Source organism: Lagopus muta, chromosome 2 (assembly GCF_023343835.1).
Source record: "Lagopus muta isolate bLagMut1 chromosome 2, bLagMut1 primary, whole genome shotgun sequence".
Lineage (NCBI taxonomy): Eukaryota > Metazoa > Chordata > Aves > Galliformes > Phasianidae > Lagopus > Lagopus muta.
The window spans coordinates 106,966,797-106,994,196 of NC_064434.1; the positions used below are offsets into that span (position 1 = coordinate 106,966,797).

Genomic DNA, 27,400 nt, shown 5'->3' on the forward strand with positions numbered 1-27,400 from the left:
CTGTTTCTAGCTGTTGTTCCTTTTGGAAGGAACAGGAAAGATTCCCCAGCAGTGTTGTTCTGTATCATAAATTACTTTTGTTTGAATACATAATCTAATCATATTTTTATCTTCCTTCAATAATAATATTTCAGTACTTTCCAGTGTAGTGATGTGATACCACAAATTGTGTAGGTATAGGATCTTTGCTTAGAAAGGTTGAAGATACACACCTATATGCTGGAAGCAAAACAATGAAGTTTATACCCGTTTTTAGAGTGTGGAAGGGCAGAGAAGCCATGCCAGTTAGAGGTTTTCTGGTCTGGAGACAGGAAGCAATCCATTTGCAAACGGATTGAATAGTCACACATGCAGTTTTGCATTTTCATTGACAAACATGGCTGTCATGTATGAAGGTATTCAGACAGTCACCAGGAATTGTTGTTGAATTTCGACTCCATTTCCTCACTCCGTAAGCTCTGTCTGCCAAAAACAAACCCTTGGTTATCTAACAGCCAGACTGAACGTAGGCAGTTGTAGTGCATTATTGTAAAGGTTGTGAGCAGGAAATGAATGTCCTTAGTGGTTCTGAAAAATCAGGCTACTTCTTAGGTGCCAGAAACTGATACTTGGTCCTAACTTTAAATGTGCCATTAGTTGACTTCATGCATAGAAATGGACAAAGCAAATAACAGATATGTTCAGTATTTAGGTTGTAGGAAATACGTTGTTCATACAACCAGGAATGGAGATGCTGAACATGGGGAGATCTAGTATGTGAAAAGCAAATTGTACAGACCAATGGTAGATGTAATTAAGCTGCAATTGTGTTCTAGCAGTGAGATAGGTTGCTTCAATTAATCTTTTCCATCTGGTTTTTATGTTTTTATCACTGAAGAAGAGTAATCCAACTTCATTGTAAATGTCCCATCTTAAATATGGTGAAGTTACCCTCTATTTGCCTTACAGGTTTACAATTAAGGTGACTAGCTGACACACAGCAAACTTTAGAATCCAAGCCTGAGAAGAAGGAAAAAATGAGCAAGTAGGAGAACTGATAAAAAAAAAAGTTTCTATGGAGTGTTCTGCTGAACTTATTCTTTTTGCAAGTATTGTTCCTTAACATAAGAAAATTGACATTTTTTATTTAACTGCCTTAATTTTTTTTAATGAATCCTTTTTAATAATTAGTATTATCTACTCCTGGGATATTAAAATATACTCAGATGCCCTGAGCCATCTGTTGAGTGTCAGTTTATTAATAGGATACTTTTCCTTATTCCATCTGTAGCTCGCATATTTAGACATCATTCTAATTTGTTTCGTGGATAACAGTGTAAAACTGTCTTTGTATTCATGCTACCCTAGGGAGAGGATTTTTATTATTAACTTCCCCAGGCGAGATTTTCAAACTAGATCCTCTGGGCTTTGTCAAAGAGAATGCCTCAAGGAGTAAAGGACAGCTTGACAACAACTTGGAATCATTGCAAAGAGCACTTTTTGGTACCGTGTCAGCTACTGATAGCCTGCATTGCTCTATTCTTAGTATGGGAGAAAGTTTGCTCAATGATGGCCTTCTGTCTTTCTGTGTTGCCATGAAAATGTAAAAAATATGTTACAAGGAAAATACAGAATACATTTTTTTTTTCCTAAATGGTGCTACTGCTTCGATCCAGAATATGTTTGACATCTAAGAGAAACGTCCCAACACAATATGGAAGTAAACATTAGAGTTCACACTTTGGCATGGAAGAGAAAGATACCATGGGCAGTCTGGTGGAGATTTCCATGTCTGAAGAGATGTGCACAGAGATGGTTTTTGATTCTGCATTAGAGTGGCTTGCAATAATGTGCCTCTGTACAGAGACTGCAGGGAAAAAAAAAGTTGAGAGGTCTGTGTTTAACAGTGTGTATAAGATAGTCAGTCAAAACAGTTGTACTATTGGAGTTATTGGAGTAAATCACTGGAAACCAGGGAATGATTTTTGAAACGTTAGCATTTGCTTGGATTTAAGTAAGAGAAGTCCTGTTTGTCATGAAGGTTTTTATTGAGAAAATGTGTTGTAACTTAAACTGTGTTTTTTCTTTCAGCCTTGCAGTTCACCCGGATAAAACTTTAGTAGCTACAGGGCAGGTTGGAAAGGACCCTTACATTTGCATTTGGGATTCCTACCGTGTACAGACTGTTTCTGTCCTTAAGGATGCACATACGCATGGAGTTGCCTGCTTAGCTTTTGATTCTGATGGCCAGGTATGTATATCTTCTTTTTCAATGTTTTCAATTTAGTTTGACCTCTGAGCCCAAGAGACATCACTTTGAAATATTTTATCTGTACAGATAGGTGTATGGCTGTACTTAAACTACTATTATGATTAATTTTTTTTTTAATGCAAGGACTGCAAATGTAGCTCGTTCAAAAACCAAAATGTCACCAAGAATTCAATTCAAGTAGATGCATTAGTTACTGAACAAATGTCTATAAAAGAAACAGCCCTCCTCGGCTCAAATGTAATAGCTTCACTACATACTTATCACTTGCTGTTCAAGAGACCATTTCCTGGCAGAGTCCTTGCAATCCTGCAGCTCTTTTGGCAGAGAGACTCCAGTAAGAGTCTCATTGGCTAAGGTGCACAGTCAGTTTAATAGAATAAAGGGGTTAGGACACAATATGTTAAATGATTATGTGATATTTTGAGGCAGGATTAAAACACAAGTAAGCGATGGGCTGTTCACGTCTAAACACATTGATTTTTTTCCCTGCAGGAGAACTAGTAAAAACATTGAATTGTAACTAAAAAGGGAGAAAAATAGATTAATTATGTGGATAAAACTGAGAAGTGTTTCATATTCAATTTTGTCCTTATCAGTCAGTTTTCAGTTTTCTGGTATAACACTGGTCATGTTTTATAGTTGGCTGCTGAAATTTTTTAGGACTAGTTAGAAAGTAAGCTGATTCCTGGATTCTTGCACAGATCTTCCTTGTTTTCTAGTGAATTGCATCACAGAAGGACAGATTTGCCTTCAAATGCTTTCCTTAAAATAAAGTTGTAGACAGTTAGCTGTCTGTAGAACTTTACTATCATATGCCTGACTGCTCTGCGGCTGATCACAGAGTGGTTTTATTCCACTTTCTGAGATCAAAACCAGACATACAATGCCTAAAAATGTGTTCTCACATGAAACAAAAGTGCTTTCTATTGTGTGTTATCTTGTGTATATTCAGTTTAAAGATCAGTGTGAGTTGAAGTACACTACCACAAGCAATTACCTGTAACACATATTCAGAAAGCTTTACTAGGCAGCACTGTGGCATGTATTTCTGTTTTAGAAATTGGAGGTAACTTTCTATTTTAAGCTTAGTTTTCAACTATCTCCTTCCAATTTTTTTTTTTAAAGTAAAACCATTTCCTCCGAAATCTCATGTGCCAACTCTAATTAAAGAAAAAGGTGTTCCTAGGAAATGTGCATTAAAAAAATCAAATGAGAGCATCCCCAGTTCACCAGAAGAAAATTTTGAATGATATAATAACCTTAACATTATTTTAATTCAGAAATAAGTATTCTTAAAATTTTCTCTTGTTTCTAACTTCATGAGAATGGTGGGTAAACCTTTAAACAGGTTTAAATCCCTGCTTAAGCACATGATAAGGATAAGCCCAGTCCATATGAGTTCAAGATGGGGACTCTTCTGAAGATGCTGCTTGTTGCCTAATGGTAATTAAAAACTGAACTTATTGGTGTGCTGACTTTGCAAAACAGTGGCATTCTGTTTCTGGAAATGTTAGAGAAGTTGCAGATATTCTGGAATGAAGATTTGCACAGAATGCAGTTTATATCTGGAGAAGGACCAGTGCTGGAAAACATAAATGTGGATGATGCATCTTGGCTTTTACTGCTCTTTCTGGTTTACAAAAGAGGGTGTTGTGCTGAGCCAAAATTAAAGAGCTTTGACATAACTTTGAGTATGTGGAATGCAGAGCTGCTTCCACGTTATATAGTCAGCACAGTCACCTGAGGGAGGTGGCATCTTGTCACAAAACGGGCTTCATATACATTGCTCATGTCTTTCCTTCAACTGCATACATTTCACTCATAGTGTCTATTTCTATCCTGGAAAGATTGATATTTTAGCCTCAACACAAACAAAAATTCAATAGTAACATAACATACAGGTGCAAATAATTGTATCCCTACATACTATTTTCTCAAATACCTGCTATTTTCCACTTTTAAAATAAGCATAGGCTGAGGAAAAGCCCAGGTAATTCTGCTTCTCTGCCCTTGCTCAGTTCCCATAAAGACAACTCTGCTTCCTCCCACTCTGCTGCACACAGCTTCTGGTTCCGAGGGCAACCACTGTGTTGAGTGCTGCACAGCCCCAGTGTGAGAATTTAGTGTGGGTCCCAGAATGGTGACACTGCATTTATATTTTGACCGGTATAATTAGCTCTTCCTGTATCAGAAACTCTGGGGTATTTTCAAGCATTCAAATGAATTAATTCTGAAGTATTACTCCCTGCTAGACTTATTCCCAGCTGGCACTGCATGGAGACAGCTTAGGTGTCTCTGCAATGCTTCCCTGGCGTAATTAACCACAAACTGAGTAATGGAGAGTAGAAAGTATTATTTTCTGATATACAGATCAACAAGCAGCTTAAATCAAGGGTAGTTTATTTTATGTACTTTCAATAAGGATTTGAAATTTGAAGATGAATATATTTTAAGGAAATTTTCTGTTAACATTCTCTGTAATTAATGTTGCATTTTAAGAGTGCTGAAGGCAGTTAAATTCCAGCAGAGCAGTTGTTATTGAAAAATACATATTTTAGTTTGTGATTTTTCAGTATGACTGGGAGATGACATTTGTAGGAGGGAAGCTGCACATTGTTCAAATGTCAGTTTGCCTATGAATAAAACTTACTCCGTTGAACCAGGAACTAACTAGAGTTTGAGAGCACCAAGGTCTGCCCTTCACAGAATTACCTACAAGGCTGATGTCTTTTTTATTAAAGAATTTCCCTAATGCTATATATTTCAATTTCTGTTCCAGGTTGTTTTTTGAGGACCTCTTTTGTGGGCTTTCTTTAAACAGAGTAAGGAGGGCATGCGTGCATTTCTGAATTTGGCGTTAGGTTGCGGTAGGCTACTTTAGCCAGATCTTCTACATCTGTGTAGACTTAAAAAATAATTGTTTAATTATGTGCATAAGATACTTGGCAGATTTTCTTCTGGTGATTCTGTGAATTGTCTGAGCAGGATGCTATCAAGTTCCATTCCAAAAGGAATACTAAAAGTAGAAGCGTTTTAACTTAAAAGGAAATTCAGCATTTACCACTCTTGTGCCAGCAGGAGACCTTCCTCAATAGATCTAAAGGAAAAAAGAAACTATAAATCATTAGCTAACACACTCTATAAATATCACTGCCCATCTACTCCACTAATGGAAATTTATTGTCTGGGAGATGAAGTCTGATGTTGTTATAAGTCTGAAAGGTACTGTAAGTACTGCCATGGTTTCCATGGTGAAGAGAACAGTATAAAAAAGGCGAGAAAATGTTGGAATCAGTGATGGTTCCGTGAAAAAATATCTGGTGTTTTGATCAGTGCGTCCAACCTCCTGGGTAGATGTAGATTACTCAAGAGCAAATAAAACATATGCCACAATAATAGTCCTTTCTCAAATGCATAAATATTTTGATCTTGGTGATTGGCAGGAGTGTGTTTGTTCTTTCCCCTATTCTATTTTCCCTTCATTACCACTCAGTACCTACCTTTCCTGTTTCAAAGGCTCGGATGTGGGTAGATGCCAAACAGATTTTGGTGAAATATATTACACTGAAATCTTTTCAGTGCTTGGTGTCCTACAGGTGCTTCTGCTAGATTTTATGCGTTATTCACTATGCAGAGTTCAGCTGTTACGTGAGGTTGCAATGTATGTTGTGTCGGTTCCCAAGCAACCAAATGTAAAAGGGATCTATTTCATTACTCTAAAATAAAAGAACTGTAACTATTATGAAGATAGTGCAGGGTGCATGTGTAACTACTGCCCTTAAGCCAGAGGCCTTTGGAAGTGGCTCACTTATTCAGTGGAAGATGTACACTATGTTTTTGCTCTTGAAAATGGCATGAAAAGGCATGGAATACCTTGTCTGATTAATTTTGCTACGGACTGAAAGCTGGAATGCTCTGTTTCTTTGTGAATATTGATTTCACTCAGCTGTATAGTAATTGGTAGTTTTATAGCAATTAGTATTTTTTCTAACAAAGTATTTTAGAAGAATTTTTTGGTAAAATTGCTCTTGTCTTTGCTGGTTCAGTTCTCTAGTATTAACTCAGAAATTTCCAGACTTTAAACAATTTACCTGCTGCAAAGCCAAGCCAAAAATAACAGACATGTAATTGAAGGAAGCATTCAGTACAGAGATTCAGTTTGCAAGTCATCTTGAAGTAATTCTTCAAGGAAAAATCTGGTTCATGTCAAATCTGAAACATGAGTCCATTTGGATCAGATGATTCATCTGCTCATCTTCATCTTTGAGGCCAAAATAAGGTTTCATTTATTGCATGTTTGTGAAATGTAGGCTTTCTTGTAACAGAGCAAAATGTGTAGGAGCTTCAGTTGGACTCTTAAGTTTTTAGATAGGGCAATGAGAAGAATAAGGGACACAACAGAACGTTACCCAATTGTGTTACCAAGCTAGGTGGCTGTTTGCCATGAAAAGTGTCTCTCAGTCTCTTCCCACAGTGCAAGTTACCCAGGCATGTTCCCTTTACTAACATATATTGGACATATCTCTGTCCAACATATGTTATATCCTATCCTATCCTATCCAATCCATTTTATACAGTTGCAGTACATGTGATATCAGTTTAGTCTTCAAGCTGTTATAGATCACAACAGTCTCTGCTCCATCAGTCTAAGATTGCTCATCTAATAAAAAACTCTGATGGAAATCATGTAAAGTTATACACAATGAGCACAGTCACTGGGAGGTTATCTGATACACTGATTTATATAAAAGGCAGTTATTGAAAGTGCATCCAGTTCAGATTCTAAACCTCATCTAAATAAACATAATGAATAAACGTGTTTGTGGATAGTGAGAACTTCTGTTTTCCATTTGTTTTTACTATCAGGTTAATAGATCAGAATGCCAGAGTGCATCAGAGTGATCATTACAGTCCTTCTGTAATTATATTTGAGACATCAGTAACCTGAAATTAAAACCTAACTCTGTGGAAAAGATTAGGCGTTTCAGTGCTTTCTCCAGCAAACAGATGATTAACACAATTATCTTGACGATGCCTTTAGCAATGTGGTTCAATCACAAGTCACATGTGGGAAGCTTTATTTGTTCAGTACAGTAAACTGATTTTTGAGTTGATTAACTGTTAACTAGATTACTATTGTTTTTCCTTAGCGTTTAGCTTCAGTGGGACTGGATGCCAAAAATACAGTGTGTATTTGGGACTGGAAGAGAGGAAAGCTACTGGCAACAGCTACGGGCCATTCAGACAGGGTAAGTGTATTAAAGAAATACTTTATTATTTATTATTTTTTTGTTTATCAAAGGTTAACATAGAGGTAATTTTGTTCATTCTACGTAGCTTTTAAAATACTGAACAAGGTACTTCTTTCTTCTCATTCTACCAAACAAAACACAAAGGACTATGTTAGCACATGATGTATTCTTGAGCTGGCTGGCTTGCCTGAGGAGGAAATACTTTGTAATTACACACTGATGAAGATGATTTATAGCCCTTTATATGAGATGTGAAATGCTAGCTCAGTGGACAAAGATAATGCTCTTTCCAAATGCATCAAAAAGACATTTTATCCTGAGGGGAAGTTTAATTATTTCCTTTTCATTTTTGCTTAAGATAGTTACCTGCAGGTGAGCTAAAAGTCAGGATAAATATTCCTGTTGTATCTATTAAATTCAAGCAAAGAATCAGAATAACCTCAATAAATAAGAGAAATTAGGAGGTCTGAGTTTAGAATATTATTCAGGATTACAAAATGTTTAAACAAGTTTAGCATCAGCAAAATAACTCCCCGCCATGTAAGCATGCATGTGTTAAGTTTTGGAAATATTCTGACAGCTTTTTTCTTAAGTATATTATGAAATTAGGATGCCTTCATATTGAAATGTTAGAAAGTTTTACTACTAATGGGGGAGTATTCATGGTAAAATATATAGAAGCAGAGCAGCAGACTAAACCCTTTCTTCTAGTATATGTGTACATATAGCCTACCTGCATCTTACATATCATCTGGATAAACTATGGAATCATAGAAAGGTCTGTGTCTGAAGGGACCTTAAAACTCATCCAGTTCCAACCCCCTGCCATGGGCAGGAACACCTCACACTGGGTTGTATTGCTCAAATCCTCCTCCAGCCTGGCCTTAAACGTTTCCAGGGATGGGGCATTCTCAACTTCTCTGTGTCAGGACCCCACCGCCCTCAATCTGGTAGCTCATTTTTACTTAAAATATCCACACCACAGCAGAATCTTAGTCTTTATTCAAATTTCTTCTTTCAGAACTGATTCACTTCCCAGTTATGTCAGTGGAAGTTTTGCTACCATCTTGTGCTACCCACCTCACTAGGCACAAGATCAGGTTTTGAATTATTTGAAGACTCCAGGACAGGCAAGAAGTACTAAAATCTTTGTCTCCTTAGACTTTCACAACCAGAAAAAGCAGATTTTGCACTGAAGAAGGAATGGGAAAGAATATGTATCTATTACTGCCACAAATTGTATTGATTTAGTGTGCTGGAAACATACAGCACTTCTAAAATAAAATATCTTGTGTTTAACAAAATACAAAGTACTTGAACTACTGTAAGGGATGGTTTCTTAAAGAAGATAAATATTTTGTAGGATAGCATATAAAATGAATGATGGGTTTGCTTAGCATAGTAAGTTCCTGTAGAGTGCTGGAAGTTTTCAGAAGTACACGCACTTCTTGTACATGTACAGTGTTAAGATGTACTTGTTAACAGCTGAAGAGCTGGAAGTAGCAAAAAGACCCATTATCTCTGGCTACAGACACAGGTTTCCTGTAGTAACTCGTGATTGTGGTAACATCATTGGTTTTCAGCTTGGCCTTTGAGAAGCTGAATGCCAGAGATGAAAAGTCTGAAAATGGCATACTGGTGAAAATCTGGGCTGAAGTAGAAACTTCTTATTTCCAAACTTCGTGCAGTATTTTTCATTGGACATAATCTCATAGTTGTAGATTACTCTGTAATTTTTTTTCTGATAATGGGGATAGGACCTGATGCTTAATTTTTTGATGCATATTGTTGTAAATTTAGCAATAATCAACATGATTAATGCAATTTTATTTCTGCAGATTAATTCAAATGAATGATACCTCATTTTGTCACATTAAGTCTTTGTGATCAGCTTATATTAACTACTGTACCTTTTACATAAAATAATAAGCAAAGATAAATGCACCATTCTTTCATCCCTAAACTTAAGGAACATTGGCTCACCACGTGATTCCCATTTTATTTGAGATTGTTAGTGTTATTTATTCAAGAATATCTCAGACCTGGAATAGATTCCTAGTTTGAAGGCAGGAAAGAGGTGTCTTGGCAGAGCTGGGTGAGATGACCTTAATCTTTATACAAAGAGCTCCGGTTTTACCTAAATATTGTGCTTTGATTTTTAGCAGTACTTTGCAATACTTATGCTTAAAAATTAGTAAAAGCAAACTGAGTTTAAATTCAATTACTGTATAATTTAAAATATCAGCTTACTGCATTTCTTAACAGATATTTGATATTTCCTGGGATCAGTATCAACCAAACAGAATTGTCAGCTGTGGAGTAAAACACATAAAGGTAAATATCTTTTGTTTGCTGTTATTTTTGTTTGTGAGTAAATAGCCATTGTGGAAGAAGTTTGTCCTGTGAAATGATGAGGCTTTCAATATAAGAGATTTTCCATTTTTCTTTTTTTAATCCGTCAACATTTCACCAAAATTTTTTGTTGGAAGCCAGTTTAGACATTAAGCGGATGCAAATTATCAAGTGAAGGTCACTTGGTGTAATTTTCATCACTATACACTTCTAATTTTGGGGTTTCCTTCTCCCTGTTTGTAAAAGTCTTCAGTGATTTTTCTTGTTGAGCATCACAAGTGGTCACTGGGCTGGTGTAGGAGTAACTAAGAAGTATGAATTGAATGAATTTCTGTCTGACGTACTGTGCTACCAGCAACTGTAGTGATGCTGTAGAGAAGGTACCTAATACCTGTGGAGATGAGCAGATTATAACTCCATTTGGCCTACCACGCTATTGGCAATTGCAGTGATGCTGTAGGGAAGGTATGCAATGCCTATGGAGCAGATTAGAACTCTAGGATCTGACGATTGGATCCCTCTAATTCATCTTTTCAAGAGCTGACATTCCAACGCTTATAAAAATACTTAGAGAGAAATTCTCATTTGCTGATACTCCCTGCAATTTTCTTTTTTCCTCCAGTCTCATCAAACGCATTCCTAACAGATGGTAATTATTTCACATGGCTGAGGTGGGAAGAGCTTTAACTAGAAGTCTAGGAAACCAGCTAATATCTCTAGTTTGGGTTACTGAGAAGCTTTTGCCCTTGAAACCACCACTGCTTTCAAACTGTGGGTGGTTTTGGCAGGAGTGATACCATCTGTTGTATTCTGCAAGCTGTTTTCCAAAACCTGTCTTTATTTGGCACCTGTGTTCTGTTTTAATTGGCCATAATTGCCCCAAACGTGCATAATACCAGCAAAGTATGCATACGGATAGAGGTGTGCCAAGAAAAGAAGAAAAAAAAGAGGGACTGGGGGAGTGAGTTGGAATGCTTTCTCATTAGATATTCCCCTTCAGTGATGCTCAAGCAAGGCTCTACGTAGTTGTCAGTCATTATATGCCTGTGGAAATGTGATAATCAACTTGCAAAAAGGGATAAGAACAGCTCTAAAGCAATTGTAGCACTCTGAGAGTAAGGACTAGTAGTTAAGAATAATGCTGTTTCTTCCTTAGCATTTCAGTTCTGCTGGGTCTACTGGGTAAGCAAAAATTAAAAGCTGTGATAAGGCTTAGGAGCTAAGCCTTCATGCCCCACCTACTTTCTAATGCTGCTCTGCTCTCTTTACTTATGGTAAAAGACAATGGGAAAAATAATTGAATTAGAAATAGAGAAAGATTTGAAATAAAAATCCTTGACACAAAGATCTTCTGGAGTTCAGCTTATGGAAACTTATCGGAGCAAGAACAAGGAAAAAGACATGAAAATTGTTTATAACCACAGAAAAAGATGTAGGCATATGAAGTGAGATAGGCATTATGCTCCTGCGTCAGGCACCTCAGCATACCTATCCAATCTCTGAGTATCTCTTTATTGTGAAATGAACCACTGAACATAAATGCCCATTTCTGCTTGTGCTGCCAGGCCTGAGTATTTCAGCATTTCTTGTCCACATCTAATTGTAATCCACTTTATAGTCCCCAGGAGGTCTGATCCCTGAGCAGGCGCTGCGTTGCACACTGTTCTGTCTTCTTGATAGAAATTATGTCTATTTAGAAGAAAAAATTACACTCAATACTGATTCCAAAAGAAAAAAGTACAATTCCATGATTGTATGATTTTTCTAGCCCAGCCCTAAGGATGGCCTTCTGTTGTGTTTGTGTTCTCTTGCTCATTTCCTTTTCCTCTTTGCACAGTGTTACTGTATCTGTGTGAAAGTGAAGAAAGTCTCTATGCCACACCTAGAAAATCCCATTACTTCATACTCAGAGCAAGTTCAGTTTCAGGTACAAGGGTCTGCAGTTCTCCATCAAACCTCTGTAAATGTGGTTTTGAGGAGCATATTTGTTTCAGTGCACTGGGGAAGGGCAGAAATGTTTATTCAGCTCATCCAGAAGCTTAACTGTTTTATTACTTCACAACACTGTTGACGCTGTTTTGTAGGGATGTACATCTTTGAGATCTGCACATTAACATGAAAAAAAATGCAGAAATTCTTCCTGATAATAGCATTTACGTTTCAGTTTTGGACTCTGTGTGGAAATGCATTGACAGCGAAAAGAGGAATATTTGGTAAAACAGGGGATCTGCAAACTATCCTTTGTTTAGCATGTGCAAAAGAAGACATCACGTACTCCGGTGCTTTAAATGGAGACATCTATGTTTGGAAAGGGCTAAACTTAGTTCGCACAATTCAAGGAGCACATAGTGTAAGTTGTATCTTTAATGTCAATTTCTGAAATGTCTTGTTCATTGGCTTGAAAACTTTATTGAAGACCTTTTATTTCAGGTCAGAAGAGCGTTGAAGGCAGTTCGTCAGTTAAGATCTTATCTTTAATTTTGTACATTGTTTATGTTTTGTCAGCGGATGCTAGCTGCTGAACTGATATTGACAGAGCAGATATTGTTAGCGCAGATTTAAGCAAGCAGACTAAACGTAAGTTTCTAAATCTAAAGTTTCACAGATTATAGCTTCAGGTATGATCAGTTTAAATAAAAATATTTTGTAACCAAATGATCTTATTTCAAATTAATTTTACCAGTAAAATTCCCAGTATCCAAGATTGGTTCTTCACAGAAGCCTCAATGTAGAGTAGATCGTTTTAATCTGTGAGTGCACTCTGACCATATTCCAGAGGCTCTCAGTTTACTCCTTTCATAGTAACACCCCCTAATGTGGAGCCCTTAAAATTACAGAGAGAGAAAGGAATGTACGGGTTTCTGCTGGCTTTCTAACCACTTGGATTAACATCCGAAATACACGTTTCTGTTGTTGCTGCACTAAAGGCACGGTAGGATTTCCATGTCTGCAAATACAGGGTGGTGGTGGTGTGTTTTTTTTAATCTCCCCAAATTCATTATATTGGCAGTGCATCAGGATTCATAGCAACTCTTCTAATGACCTAATCCCTAATTTGTAAAAGCTGTCTGACTGAAGACAGTGACATTTCTTACCTGCAGAACTACCATGTAATTGACAGGTTGTGATTATGCACAACTGCAGTAACGTGGAAATCTCTGAGCTAAGCAGTAACTCTGTGTAGCACACTTCCTTAAGTTTATATATGGATTCACTGGAAAAAATAAATTCTTTCTACACAATATGTTCTGCTTTATTTTTACACATGATGGAGTTTCTTCGTGGCTAATTCATATTCTCCTGCCCACTTTGTAACCTCTATGTAAATATTCATTAATTAAGACTTTGAACAAGGCCACTTTGAAATCAGAGGTTTTCCCTTTCATTGTGTTAATTTCTGTACTGTTGAACTTGGCTTTTAACTGAGAGGTCTTCCTCATAATAGCATTCTGATTCAGCATGTGTTCCATGAGCTATTCCAATACTGCATAGCACAGTCATCAATAATGAGGCATTTTCAAAAATGAAGGAATTCAATCTGTAACAGAACTTTTTCTTTCAACAAGGAGAATGAATTGACAATCTTTCAGTTCCTATTAGATTCCAGATGATGTCTGCACTGAATTCATGAAAGAATGTCTCTATCATCTCCACACCTGTAAGAATATTTGTATGGCTTGTTTGCTTGTTTTTCTTTATTATGGGTAACTATTTATTTTAAGTGTTCTACTATTTGCTTAGTAGTTCCAATGATGATGTTAACCTAATCCAAATTTAAAGTTCTGCAAGTGGGCTATATCACTATTATTTGTATGAAAACTTCTACAAAAATTACTTGAGGTGAGAGCACTTGAAATAAAAATGTACCTCTGTGTTTGCTGGCTTGCTTTCTGGATGGACAACAGTATGCTGCCTAGCAGTTTCTAGCCTTTAATAAGAGTCTTTTCAAAAAGGTTTGCTTTGTGTGTTTAAATCAGTTGTAAAGAACCTTAAAACTTGTTATAATATTGGTTAACAGGCTGGAATTTTTAGTATGTATGCTTGTGAGGAAGGTTTTGCCACTGGAGGAAGAGATGGTTGCATTCGGTTATGGGACACTGATTTCAAACCAATTACTAAAATTGATCTCAGAGAGACTGAGCAAGGATACAAAGGTAATGAGCTACTACTTTACTGGCTTTTCATACATCTAAATAATTGTGGCACCACTGCATTCGATGCATTAATGTCTGTGTATACTGCTGATTTTTTGCTTAATGCCTGTATTTACCTCTAAGATCTGTGTTCCCTTTTTATTGAAAATGATGCTGCCTGATGAAGTTTTCTGTGCTTCGTTATATAAAAGGAGGGATATAGAGTTGCTCCTCCCCATGATGCAAATACGAGAAAATAAGTAAAACTGATTAATGACACAGGCAGGTGAATTAAGCTAGTCCATCTTTAAGTTATTATTTGCCAATTCATTTAGTTATTTGAAATTTTTGGAACCTGATATTTAAAGATGCTGAGCATCTCAGTACTCCACTTAGGTTCATTTGGAATGGTACCACTTGGCATATTTAATATAGAGGTTATTAATCTTTTGACCATCATGTTTATTGAAGCTAGCCACGCTCCCTATGAATCATCACTTTTCTTTGATTAGATTTTCAGTTTGCTTATGATCTCTATAGATGACAGTGTATGATTTATGAACAACTCAACTTTTAGGGAATTCTGCAACATCCATTTAGATTGAGAAGACTGATTGCTGGCCTCAAGTAGACTTCTGGCAGGCAGTTCTGCAATGGTTAGCTTATGGTTTTAGACAATTTTCATATTAAAATTGCCTTTGGAACACTTAGAAGACAACTAAAAAGGATAACATTTTTTTCCTCAGTTATGTATGTTTCGGTCTGTGATTTAGTGACAAGCTTGTTGTGTTTATTTTTTTCAGCTTACTTGAAACCAGATTGGCTAATGATTTTAATTCTTGTAAAATACAATATCAAGGCTCGTCCAACAAGCTAACTACTTTGAACACTCAATGAACAACTGCCCCACCAGTTTCTCTTGCTTGTTGATGTGTAGTGCAGTCAACACATCAGAGGGACAGGATGCTATCCAGAGAGACCTAGACAGGCTCAAGCAGTGGGCCCAGGAGGTTCAACAAATCCAAATGCAAACTCTTGCTCCTGGGTCGTGGCAACTCCCACTATCAATGCAAGCTGGGGAACAAAAGGATAGAGCACTGCCCTTCTAAAAAGAACTTGGGTTACTTGTGGATGGCAGCTGGACATGAGCCAGCACTCTGTCCTCACTGCCCAGGAAGCCAACCATGCATCTGGGCTACATCAAAAGCAGTACGACCAGCAGGGTGAGGGAGGTGATGGACTTTTTAGAGTGTGTTCAGAGAAGGACCACAAAAACGAGGACAGCCTGAGAGAGCTGGGGCTCTTCAACCTGAAGAGAAGGCTTCAGAGAAAGCAGTCTTTCAGTATCTGAAGGGGGACTACTAGAAGGAAAGGGACAGACTCTTCAGCGTGGTCTGTTGTGACAGGACAAGGGGAAATGGTTTCAAACTGAAACGGGAGAAATATTTTCCTATGGGGTGGTGAAGCATGAAAACAGGTTGCCTAGTAATGCTGTGGATGCCCGGTCTCTGCAGACACGGTCAGCTTGGACGGGGCTGTGGGTAACATGATCTACCTGTGAATGTCCCTGTTCATTGCAGGGGAGTTGGACTTGGTGGCTTTTAAAGATCTCTTCCAACAAAACAGTTGACTTTCAGTTGACTGCAGTTAACAAAACTTCCACGGAAAATTTTAATTTCATACTAGTAACATTTTACAAGTCTGTAAATATTCGAATACTTACAGGAGTTATCCAATCCTAGCATGTTGTCTGCAGAAAGCATCTGACAGCAGCTAGCTGCCCTTCTGCAGGTTAGCTGCAAGGGAATTTGCCTCTTTGTGGAAGTTAAGCTCAATCAAGGAAGAACTTAGTGAAGGAGAATTCCCATTAGACGTTCTGTTGAATGAATCTAAATTGATGCCTTTATTTCTATCTGCTGAATGATAGAGGAGACAGAGTTCTTAAATGAGTGCAGCTAAGCAGAGCCAGGCACCATAACAGCAGCTGAGACACAGTCAGCAGACGATTTTGTTATATTCCTGCATGGCAAAAGTGATAAAAATAAGCATTTTTAGAAAGTGAATTGCGTTGCTATTTTGTATATATTTTATATAAATTAAAACTTTTTACAAAAATTGGTAACAGATTTCTGTAAAACATTGTCTAAATCTTGTCTTGGAAACATTTAAATCTTTCTGGTTTATCTTTGTTTGTCAAAACACTGTCTGCATTAAAGGCAAGAAACTGACTCAAGCAAGTCTGGAAAATTTCACAGAGCTTAGCCAAAAATGGTGTGCCTGTGAGCATAATCGTTTAGACAAAGTAAAAAACTACTATGATTTGTATGTGAAGTGTTGTCTGACTTCTGGTCCTGCCGTAACTACAAAAAAATCAGGTCCTTGGGGATGCAGGTCATAAAACCCAAGCATGTACTTACTTCCTTGTCAACATCTTTTTCCTTTATCCTATTCTCTAGGCTTTCTTCTCTCTGTTTGGTGTGACACAAATCATGCCTGCTTTGTTTCTGTTATGCCTCTGTACTTTTCTCTTGTTACTGTCCTGTATGCCACCTACTGATGATCACTTCCATTTAGTTCTTGCTACTAAGACTGTAAAAAATACGTTTTACTTTCCATTATCACAGTGGCTAGTTTAAGTGTACATGTGACTTGAAGCAATACCAGTAGCCTAATTGCTTACCCATGCCTCCTGTTCCCTTTTTTCTTTTTCAAAAGCCATTCACAAAGACATCAGAGATCAAACTTAAAGCTCCTTTCCCAGGTGGTAGGAAGATTTTTGTTCTGCATATCCTCATTCATTGTTCATCCTGTACTGAAGTGTACTAAATACTTTTCAAGTAAGATGCGTTGCCAGTAGCCATCTGATCATAGACTCAGCATTTATTTATTAAATACATGTGGATATCAATAAAATTTCTGAGAATGGATCATCTTATGTGCAGAAAAAATTAGCTTTCCCGCATGGGAAGATGTAATTAGTATTCTAAAACTTAACACCAATTTGCCACTTCTGAAGTTCAATCATTGTGTGGCATTTGCTGTTTTTCAAGAAGGCGTGAGTCAAAAGTTCATTAGAGTCTCAAAATTAAAAGGTACTGGAGCTGGACAAGACAATAAACAAAGTTTAATTTGCCCTTCTAAAAAGATGACACAGAATGCTTGCAGTATGTTTTATTTATATGTCTGGTAGTTAATTGCATTGTGTATTCCATTCCAAAAGATATAAAAATCATGATGCATTTGACCTTGACTACGTGGTGAATGAATTTTTAATTCATTCACATCTCATAGAATCTAGACCCATTATTGAAACTTCAGAATTTCACATTTTCATGTAATTCGTTGGACAGAAGATAGAAACCCTGCGAGCAGTCAAGAAGAGAGTGGCACCAACCCATTAATCTTTTGGTTTAAAGTATTCAGCTAGGGTCACAAAACCAAATTCAGCCTTAGAGCCACTGAACCTCTTTACTTTTTGAGTGTTCTTCAAATGGTTACTACCAGATTTCCCTACTGTAAAAGGTGTTTCTGAATGCAAAACACTAGTTTTGAAATGCAGTCACCTACGTTGAGGCAGTCAGTGCTGTCATTCATTGATAAGAGGATATTTTTAAGCATGTTGTTAGAAAAATTCCAGCTTAAAAATTATGGAATTTTTTGGAATAAGATCAAGCTCTCTAATATGTATGAAAAGCAAAACTCTAATTTTTTTTTTTAATAGTTTGGATAAAAGTAGAGAAGGGTGATAACTTGTAACTTAAGATCATCATTAAAATTTTATTCACTGTTTTGTTTAGATATGCAAAAACGTAAAGTACCGGGGAAAAAAATAAAGCTTCAGAAGAAGGAATCTTACCTATTCTAAAATTTTTATCTTTAACTCATGCCTTATTTTTATTTTATGTAAATTCTGAAGATGCAAGCAAAGCAGAAGAACTCGATCCCTTGGCAGAATGACAGCAGACAGCGTTTTCCCAGAATTGAACCCTCTCTTTTTCTGTGTAATGGAGATAACTTAGGAGAACTGTTTTGAGATTCAAACAACTGTGATATAAGGCTTGTTTTGAAAACGTGATGATTGTTGTAAAATTCTCTTGAAGTCTTAGTGATCTTCACAGTACTATCATTTGGTCTTGTCATTGCCATTAATCTGAAATTATTCTGTCCCATCAGGTTTGTCCATCCGAAGTGTCTGTTGGAAAGCAGACAGACTTCTAGCAGGGACACAGGACAGTGAAATATTTGAGGTGCTAGTAAGAGAAAGAGATAAACCCATGCTGATTATGCAGGGTCATTGTGAAGGGGAGCTGTGGGCCCTGGCAGTCCATCCAAAGAAGCCTTTAGCAGTCACAGGCAGTGACGATCGATCAGTACGGTAAGGCTAGATCTTGTGGGTTTTTTTTAATATATTGAATCACGTACATATCATTTTTAACCAGTTTCAATTTGATGTATTTGTAAATGATTTATATTTTGGCCTTATGTTAAGAGTCCCATAAGGCAACATTCCCCCCACTTTATTTTTCTTTAGCAGCTTTTCTTTCTCTTTTCAGTCCTTGTATGTGGTCTTCAAACATCATGTGAAATTAATCAGAATATGTGTTCAAATACTTATGTTTAGCACATGCTGGAGTACTCTGCTTTAAGTACTTATTACTGTTCTGAACAACAATTTTAATTCTAATTCTGACAGTGGCCTCCTGCTTCTCATCAGTTAGTACCATGCAAAAATCAAAAATCTTAAACACCTTTGACTTAATTTTTGCACAGCAAGAGTCTGAGCCAACCATGAGTGTTTAGAAAATTTAATCTAAACCCAATTAAATTAAAATCCCAGAAAACAAGGCTGGATTACTCTGATGAAAAACATCTTTCAGGTGTTTACTTGTAGCAGGTACACCTGAAGTCTTGATAACAGCGATTTGAAACTTTGTACACGTGTTTGTGGAGGTTTTGGTAAAGTCAAGGATGTTTCTTTTCTTCTCGCTGTTAAGTTTGACCAAATGAGAAGCGGATGAAAAACCTAAGCTTTTTTTGTACACTTAGTAAAACTTACTGTAAAGCATGGAAGTTAAGCTATGTTGATAGCCATACTGATAACAATCTCAAACCCACACAGCTGTTTTCTATTACATCATCTGGACTTGAACAGTATCCACTGTGACTGATTACTTACCTGAGATTAAAGAGAGTCAGCAAAACTTTTCTCAGCCTTCTGTTTTCCACACAGGGAAAGATACCTATCAAGACTGGATTGACTTTTGGGAAACCAGATTTTCTTATGGTGTTTTCCTGAGACTTTCCTCAAATCCTTGTTCCCTCAGACCCTGAAGCCCTACACTGCACACAGTGCAGTTCACAGCAGTGTGGTTTCTCAAGCTCTGGTTTTCCAGGGGTTTCTCCTGACCTCACTGTCCTAATTTCTAACCTGTCAATTCTCCAACTCTACGCCAAATAGATCATAACTGACTTTCATCTTACATAGACGATTTGGTCACATATTTTCAGATCAACCCTTGGATGCTACCAAACAGATTTTCAGTTCTGATGGACTACTAGTCACTTCAGAAATGTAACAGTGGGTTCTACCATTTGGACTTGTTTCAGTTTCCTGTCATACAGACAGTTCAAATTTGTGCTCCTTCAGATTTCCCATTGTGGATTCACCTTGGCCGTGAAGCTTGATGGTCAGTTGGAGTTTCAGTTTCTTTCCTTTCCTTTCTCCATTTTTACTTGTATGGCTTCCTATTCCTGCCGTTCCTCATCTCTTTCTAATCAATTGTGAAACTAATGAAGCTCCACTTAGACTCTACAATCACATTATCTGCATATGTTTCCTACACAGCAGCATTATTTCAATTTGTAAAATGCAGGAATGGTCTCTTCTGCTTGGAATTTTCTGCACAGCTTTATAGGCAAACAAAAATTGACACTGCCTGCGTTCTGGTGGAATGTGAGCCCATTCCCAAACAAGAGCTGCAGTGCTGAGATTAGTGTAGTACTGATCTCAAGCTAATAAGCCATGCTAAGATTATGGACTTATTATCTTGGACTCATCTCTTGACTTAGCTTGGTAGTACCACTCTGGTTTGGCATTGGATGATGTGTTGTAGAGTACGTGAGACAAACTTGTGCCCATCTATGAAAGGCTGTTAAAGCATGTTCCCTGTGCACAAAATCTTGTTGAGTGGTGCTCTTATGATTACTGCTGCTGTTATACTTGTTGTTAGATTATTGATGCCTTTGAACATCACCATTCTTAAAATATGCATTTATTAACATTGCAGGTAGTCTTCTGCTCTTCTGTACATTTATTTAGCTCTTTAGGCACTAGAGAATGGGGGATTTGAATTCTAGCTCAGGCAGTGATACTTATTTTTTTAGTGTGCTAATGCTTCATGTGAGGAATTCCAGAGAAATGTATAAATTCTTGTGTGTTTTTAGTGACGTAAAACATGCACAAAAGGATTTTTCCTATTATTTTTTCATTATATTTTTTGATCTGTAGGCTTAGGCTGATTGCATGGTCTTAGCCACAGATACAAAAAAATAAATGAATAATTTTGGAACTGAAAGATAATTCTGCTGGTAAAAAGATTTTCCACAATGGAAGGAGATTATCAGTCCCAAACAATAAAAACCAGTTGTGGCAGGGAAATTAAGCACTTTGTGTTTGTTTACCTAGAAAGTTCATGCGTTCCTAGCAATGTCAAAAGAGTTTTAGTAATGATTTTGCATTGACAGGAGTGTTTCTATATTGCTATTTCCTTTATTGCATAATTTTCCTGTTAGTTGAATAGAATATAAATCTGAATTGTTTTACAGATAAAATTATCTAGTGAGCTGGATTATGTTATCATGTGTAAGTGATGTGTTTAAATGAAAAAGACCTCTGCATGGTGAAGAGGAATTTCTCTAGATTTTCCCTAGCACAGCTGAGAGAAGACTGGCCAAATACAGGATTCTGACTCTTAAAGCTTCAATGTCCTGTCAATTAGGAATGCTGCTTGCTTCATCATTCTTATGGCTAGAACCAGGAAAAAGCATCAGCCTCATCTGAATACTAATGGAGGCATAAAGAATGATTTATTACAGTTGTTCAGTGCAATTAATACACGTCTTTTTACAACACACCAGTATAATGACTAGCTGCAGGACTACAAGTAGCTGACATTCTGGCAGAACATCTCTGCTCTGCTGGCTGTCTTTCTTGAATGATCTATTCCTGCATTTGTAGAAAGATTGATGCAGAGTCTTATTTTTATACAAATTATTTTGAATGTATATGTCTCTGATTTATTTATTCATTTATTTATTAGTGCAGTGTTGTTCTGCCAGAGCCAGCATTTAAGTGGCTGCCGTCAGTACTGGCTGTTTCTGAAAACAAAGAAGTCGCTAGTAAGCCTCTTGAGAGGCTGTAATCAGTATGTGCACCAATAAACAGTGAACTCTATGTCAGGTATGTGACAGAAAATACTGGAATATTTACTAATAAAATGTTCAATTGGAGCTTCTAAAACTCAGACATTTAAACAAATGTAGAGGAAAGTTGCTGAGGAATGGTGAAAACACATCTTTGACTTCTTGGAAAACAGAAGCAACTTTTATACAGAAGTGGTTTATTTATTCAGCTCTTTCAAAAAAGATATGCAGAAGGATTTGCCAGAAAAGATTACCTTCCTTATTTTCATAAGCAAAGGCAGGCCTTTCATCTCTGAGTTGTGCATACAAATGCTTGCATGTGTACAAAATTACTGTTTTTATTAAAAATGAAAAGGTAACATCTGGAATTATTCTTACATTAAATTTTGGGGTTTTGATTGCATGTTACTAAGAAAATTGAATTATTCATCTTGCACTGCCATGTATTGCAATTATGCTCAAAATGTAAGTGATTCATGTGGAGGCAAGTTTTGGAGGCATACTGTCCTGGTGTTTCTTTTGCAGTCTTTACTGTTTCTTACTGGTTCTGTTCTCCCTTGCATGGCTCCTAAGAATCTTGCATGTGATTCCTACTTCTATTTTGTCTTTGAAACCAGTTCTAGCATTCCGCGTCTATTTTTCACCTGGAACCTGTACTTGCTGTTCTTTCACAGAGGAACCTTTCCAGGTTTTTTTTCTCATCCTTGCATTTTCTGAGACTAAGAAAGAGCCAGCGCCATTTAGGGGCGTTAATTCTGGATTTACCTAACAACATTAACGGGCTGAGTCCCAAAGAGTTTCTGATTGAAAGGAAGTGCTGAGTTGACAGGGTACCACCCTTTCTCAGTACAGGCAGTCAAATGCTCTATTTCTACAAAATTTATCAAACTCAATCTCTTTTCTCTCCTTTTTCTCATACTTCAAGCCTGCATCTAAATGCTACTCCTGGTGTGATCATAAACTTCCTTCTATTTGAACTAGATTCATGTTCTGTTTATCCTATTTGTTCTAGTGCCAATATGATCCTTCAACATAATTTTTTCTCCTTCTTTGATGTTTATCCTACTGATGCATTTTTGGAAGCAACACTATCTCTTCCCAGCCTTTGTTTCACCAAGGTATAGAGATTAAACTCTTTTAGTCTTCTTCAATGGGATACAGTCTAGATTCTCTTGATCATCCTAGTAACCCTTCACTGCATCTGTTCCTGTTGTTATTCAAAGTTCTTGAAAGACTTTGTAAAGAGCATGTTGGATGAAATGACTGTGTGTTGTGTGCTATTGTTTTTGTGTACCTCCTGGAATAGCACCCAGGATACATTTTAGGATCAAATTTCCTTTTCCCTGAGATTTCCTCACTCGTGGATCATGGTCATTCTGTACTTTGAAGAATAGTGTGAGATCTTACTTCTTTTTGCTAGTTCCCCTTGTTTCAAGCTTGCGGCACAATTTTAGAGAATAAAACTCACAAATACAGCTTCTGGTTAAGTTTCATTCCATGTCTGTTTCATCATCAAGAATCCTGTTTCTAAAAATATGATAAATCCATCTCTGGGCTCACAGTGCCTCCCAGCTTGCTGTCCATAGCAAATTTCATCAGCATTCTCATCTTTTATGTCAGTGTCTTTAGAGAAAATATTGAATGTTAATATTCCAAAGCTTGAATTCTCAATAGAAACTTCCATCCAGCTAATTGTTTCTTTCTGTAAAGCTTGCATAGAACTTTATCCAGTACAGTATACAGTTCTTGTGTAAGTTCTCATTTTCTTGAGTTTGGCCAATAATTCAAATATTTTACTTAGTATTTCATAAGTCTTTACAAAATATATTACATCTATGACACTGTCCTCAAAATCCTGGTATTTCTAACTGGTATTTCTGGGTATTGCTGACTTAGTTTATCTACTGCAAAAGATCTTTTATGCATCTTCTTCCACGTTTTATTATTCTTTACTTTTTATTTTTTTTCCTAAGTCTTAGATCTCAGAATACTGAGATCTGATGAACTAAGTTGAGGTGATTTAGGAAACTCCCTCCATTCTTTCATAAAATATAGGTAACAGTGTTTGCATTTCCCCATCTTACAGAATAACATATTTATTGATTCCTTTTTTTTTTGAAGTATTGCAAATCAGCAAATCAGCTTGCGTTATTGTTTACTACATTGATTGAAAGTAATGTCTCCTATTTGTTTTCATGTAAACCACAACAGCTATGAAGAGCACAATAGCACTACTTGATTGAGCAAATTCTTAGCTACTGTTTTTCAACATAATCACCACCACTAGCTATGCATTTTCACCATTAGATAACATGAGACTGCATGCCACGCTTCTGGACATGGCAGTCCAGAACATAGCTTGTTTTTCATGTCACTGTCATCACTGCTGAAATGCACCACCCACCATGGTGCTGACATCCAGTGTTCGGTCTCTATAGATGTTCAGCAAGCATCAATGAAGGTCAGTGGGTATGATTTTTTCTGCGTGGAGGAATTCATTTCCACATCTTTGCTTCATTCGCGCTTCGTGTCAGACACCATTTTGTCACACAACCCCTCTGCTGCCATCTGTTGCACAGTAACAGAATGTCACAGAAATTGGCAGAAACCTCTGCTGCCATACCACCAACATCCGCCTCTGAGGTTGTGAGCCTACATAATAGAACAGGAGGCATTACTTTCAGAGCAGCCCTCTTAGTTTGCTCAGTGTTAAAGAAGAACCATTTCCCCATGATTGGAATGTTTATGCTCTGAGTGTTACTTTCTCTTCCAGCAAAAATTTCACCCTATTGACTCCATCTGTCTAGAGGAAATTACATTTTTGTTATTCATCCAGGGGAATTCTATTAGATAATTAGAGTCTGAAGATGATACAAAATGCTTATGTCATTTAGCTTGAAGCTCTCCCTTCCCCTGTTTACTCTTCAACTGTCGTAGATGTGTTCAGGTCTGAGCTGCCATCTCCACCAGAACTGGGGGTTATGAGGACTCCTTCACTTTGAAAGGAATTTGAACCTGGGATTTCACCTGATGTGAAAGAGATTTAGTGCTACTGTCAGGAAATTCTAAATCTCCATATGTTGAATCAGGCAGTCAGTACACCATCTTTCTGCTCCAAATTTGATAAGCAGTTTTGAGATTTTAAAAACTACTTAACTGAAAGTCTGTTGGCTCAAGTCAGTAAAAATATCTTTGTTCCATAGTTGGAAAGGAACTCAGTGCATTATAAAATCTTAACATAAGGTGCATATGCAAATAGGGCATTACCAATTCAGTTGGACCGTTCATTTTCACGCTTGATAATATTGAAATATTGTGGAGTTAGGAAGAAGTTTCTACTGCTTTCAATTTCCTTTGATGCAGACTATGGAGTCTTGCTGACCATGCCTTGATAGCTCGTTGTAACATGGAAGAAGCAGTGCGGAGTGTGTCTTTCAGTCCTGATGGATCACAGTTAGCACTTGGGATGAAAGATGGCTCCTTCATTGTTCTTAGAGTAAGGTAAGATGAGAAAATATGGCATTCATTTCTCAGGTTTTCTTTTTGTTCTTTTTTTCCTGAGTAACTCAAAACCTTTTTATAAAGTCTTTTATTCCTGTTCATCAGAAAATGAAAGTGAACAGAAGAGAGTAAAAATTGACCATATCCTTCCATAATATTACTTTCTGTAGTTTGGCAGCTCAAAGCAAACCTATGGTTTATTCAAGTCATAAGATCAGCTCACAGTAACAAGATCAATGAAGTTTATTTATTCTGAAATGGTGCAGATGTTTAGGGAAATGTGTATTAACACCAATAACACAGTTTTGAGAGGAGTCTCATTGATCATATTTCTGCCACATATAAGAACAGGCAGTATTAAAATAATCAGTGATTGGGCATTTGCTAACCATATGCAAATTTCCCATTTTTTAATAGATGACAAGCGTGTTTTGCATGAATGCATCTTACCCAGTAGGCATTTTCTGTCTGGAGTAATATATGGAAGATAGATGTAGACAGATAAAACATGAAATTGACCATGGAGTGAAATATCTAGCCAACAAAAGTAGCGTGAGTTCGTAACACCATAAACTATTCTAAATGATACTTGGAAGAGTTTACTACTTTCTTAATATTACTCCATTTTTTAAAGTGAGTTTTAGTAAATTTAAAAAACTGACTTAAAAAACTTTGAACAAAGAATTTATAAGAGGGAAAAGCATGGAAGGTTCTTGTTTTGAATAATATATACTCAGTGACATTAATTTTTTTATTTTCTTCTGAGTTCTTGGCCATGGGAGATCCTTCTCAGATGCAATATTTACCACTATGGAATAGTTATATTGCAGGTTTTCAGAAAGAAGGTAGAGCTAACAGATTCTGTTTGTTTGTTTTTGTTTTGGCCAAAATATATTTAAAAGAAAAAAATGCCTGTGAGTAAATAAGAATTTTTCCAACTAAATTTCTCCTGTCGTTGACGTTTTGGAGCTCCACCATTTTAAAGGAAATTCCTAAAGGAAATATATTTCATCAGTTTTTTTGAAGAATTCTGATCATCTGTAGTATTAACCTTTTGATTCATACCAGTCTCCTCAGAGCCCCTGTCTGTCTTCATTGTGGGTGATTCTGCATTACAGTTCTATGAATCTGCATTTTTAAGAAACTTCAGCAAAATTCACTGTTTCTTAAATGGTTTGGAGCCTTTTCATAAATTTGATGCTACTAGCAGAAATTGAGACAGAAATTGGGAAAAACGTTTAAGAAAACTAAAATGGAAAGTAACTGAGGCGTGACATTTGGAGCAGACTCCTCCTCAGAACATTGCCTTACAACTCAAATGTGTGATCTGGTATGAGTTATCTTCATAAACCCAAAAGTAATGGCAATAGGACTTGCTTCATCATTCAGTCAACTCAGGGGAAGATACATTTCAGTTTACTTCTAATTTATTCTTCATATCCATAGAGTTTGGGAAGCCTCCTTGCAAAACCTTTGTCTGCTTTCAAGAGAATTGCAGTTTGAGATTCCTTGTAGGGTTTCTATTTCCACAGAAAATGGGTTTGTATCAAATATAATTTGGATAGGGGAGAGTTTTTCAGAAGATGAGACTGCATCGTGTTCTTGATTTTTTTTTTAACTTGTAATTATTATTATTTTCTCAAAGGTTCATGCAAGGAATTATCACAAGGACATTTTAGGTCTGCTGTGTCCCAAATACTGTAGCTAGCTGGTCATTGCATGGGAGAGTAATCAAATCTAGCTTTACCAGTTTAACTCATAGCCACTAATGTGTTTGTCTGTCTCCCCAGAAGAGTAAGTGTGGAGAAATGGTGATCTCCTGAAGTCCATTCTGATATGTTCTTGTGAGGTATAATAATCACTCCTTAACAGAAATCTTTTTTCCAACTTTTTCAACAAAAACACAATAGTCTATTGTGGTCTACACAGCTAACTATTCCGCAGCTAAAACTGGACAGTGGAGTGAAAAGTGTCACCGACAGGTTGTTTCTATTTTTTGCTTTAAGGAGGTGCTTATAGCCCGTGGAAGCAGTAGGAGATTTTTTTGTGACATCTATGTCTCCTGTACAAGATATTTGTTACCATACTTGTCTTAAATATTTATAGGCTGCATGTTCAAAAGTTTACAGTCACGTTTTCACTACTGTTTCTTGCAGGGACATGACAGAGGTGGTTCATATTAAAGACCGAAAAGAAGTAATCCATGAAATGAAATTCTCACCCGACGGCTCTTACCTCGCTGTGGGCTCTAATGATGGCCCTGTGGATATCTATGCAGTTGCTCAGCGATACAAAAAAATAGGAGAATGCAACAAGTCTTGTAGTTTTATTACTCATATTGACTGGTCTGTGGATAGCAAATTCCTGCAAACCAATGATGGTGCAGGAGAGAGACTGTTCTACAAGATGCCATGTAAGTTTACAAGTATGAACATGGAATGAACAAGTAAATTTCTGTGTTGATCTGAAGTGAACGATACAAATACTAT

General features: G+C 36.9%; 1 protein-coding gene across 9 annotated transcripts in view; it reads left to right on the plus strand.

Moving 5' to 3' along the window:
* The window catches only part of EML6 (EMAP like 6), a 109,501-nt gene that overhangs the window by 28,444 nt on the left and 53,657 nt on the right, over positions 1-27,400 (plus strand). For 5 of the 9 annotated variants that reach the window (XR_007374867.1, XR_007374866.1, XM_048935218.1 and 2 more), the window contains exons 2-9: positions 2,071-2,230; positions 7,402-7,500; positions 9,769-9,837; positions 12,020-12,205; positions 13,874-14,009; positions 18,162-18,363; positions 24,774-24,911; positions 27,068-27,324. Coding sequence is in view for 7 of the 9 variants with exons in the window: in XM_048935218.1 (XP_048791175.1) it covers positions 2,071-2,230; positions 7,402-7,500; positions 9,769-9,837; positions 12,020-12,205; positions 13,874-14,009; positions 18,162-18,363; positions 24,774-24,911; positions 27,068-27,324 (1,247 nt within the window). In the remaining 2 variants the exon portion in view is untranslated. The other 4 variants (XM_048935213.1, XM_048935215.1, XM_048935214.1 and 1 more) reach the window with 4 other exon arrangements.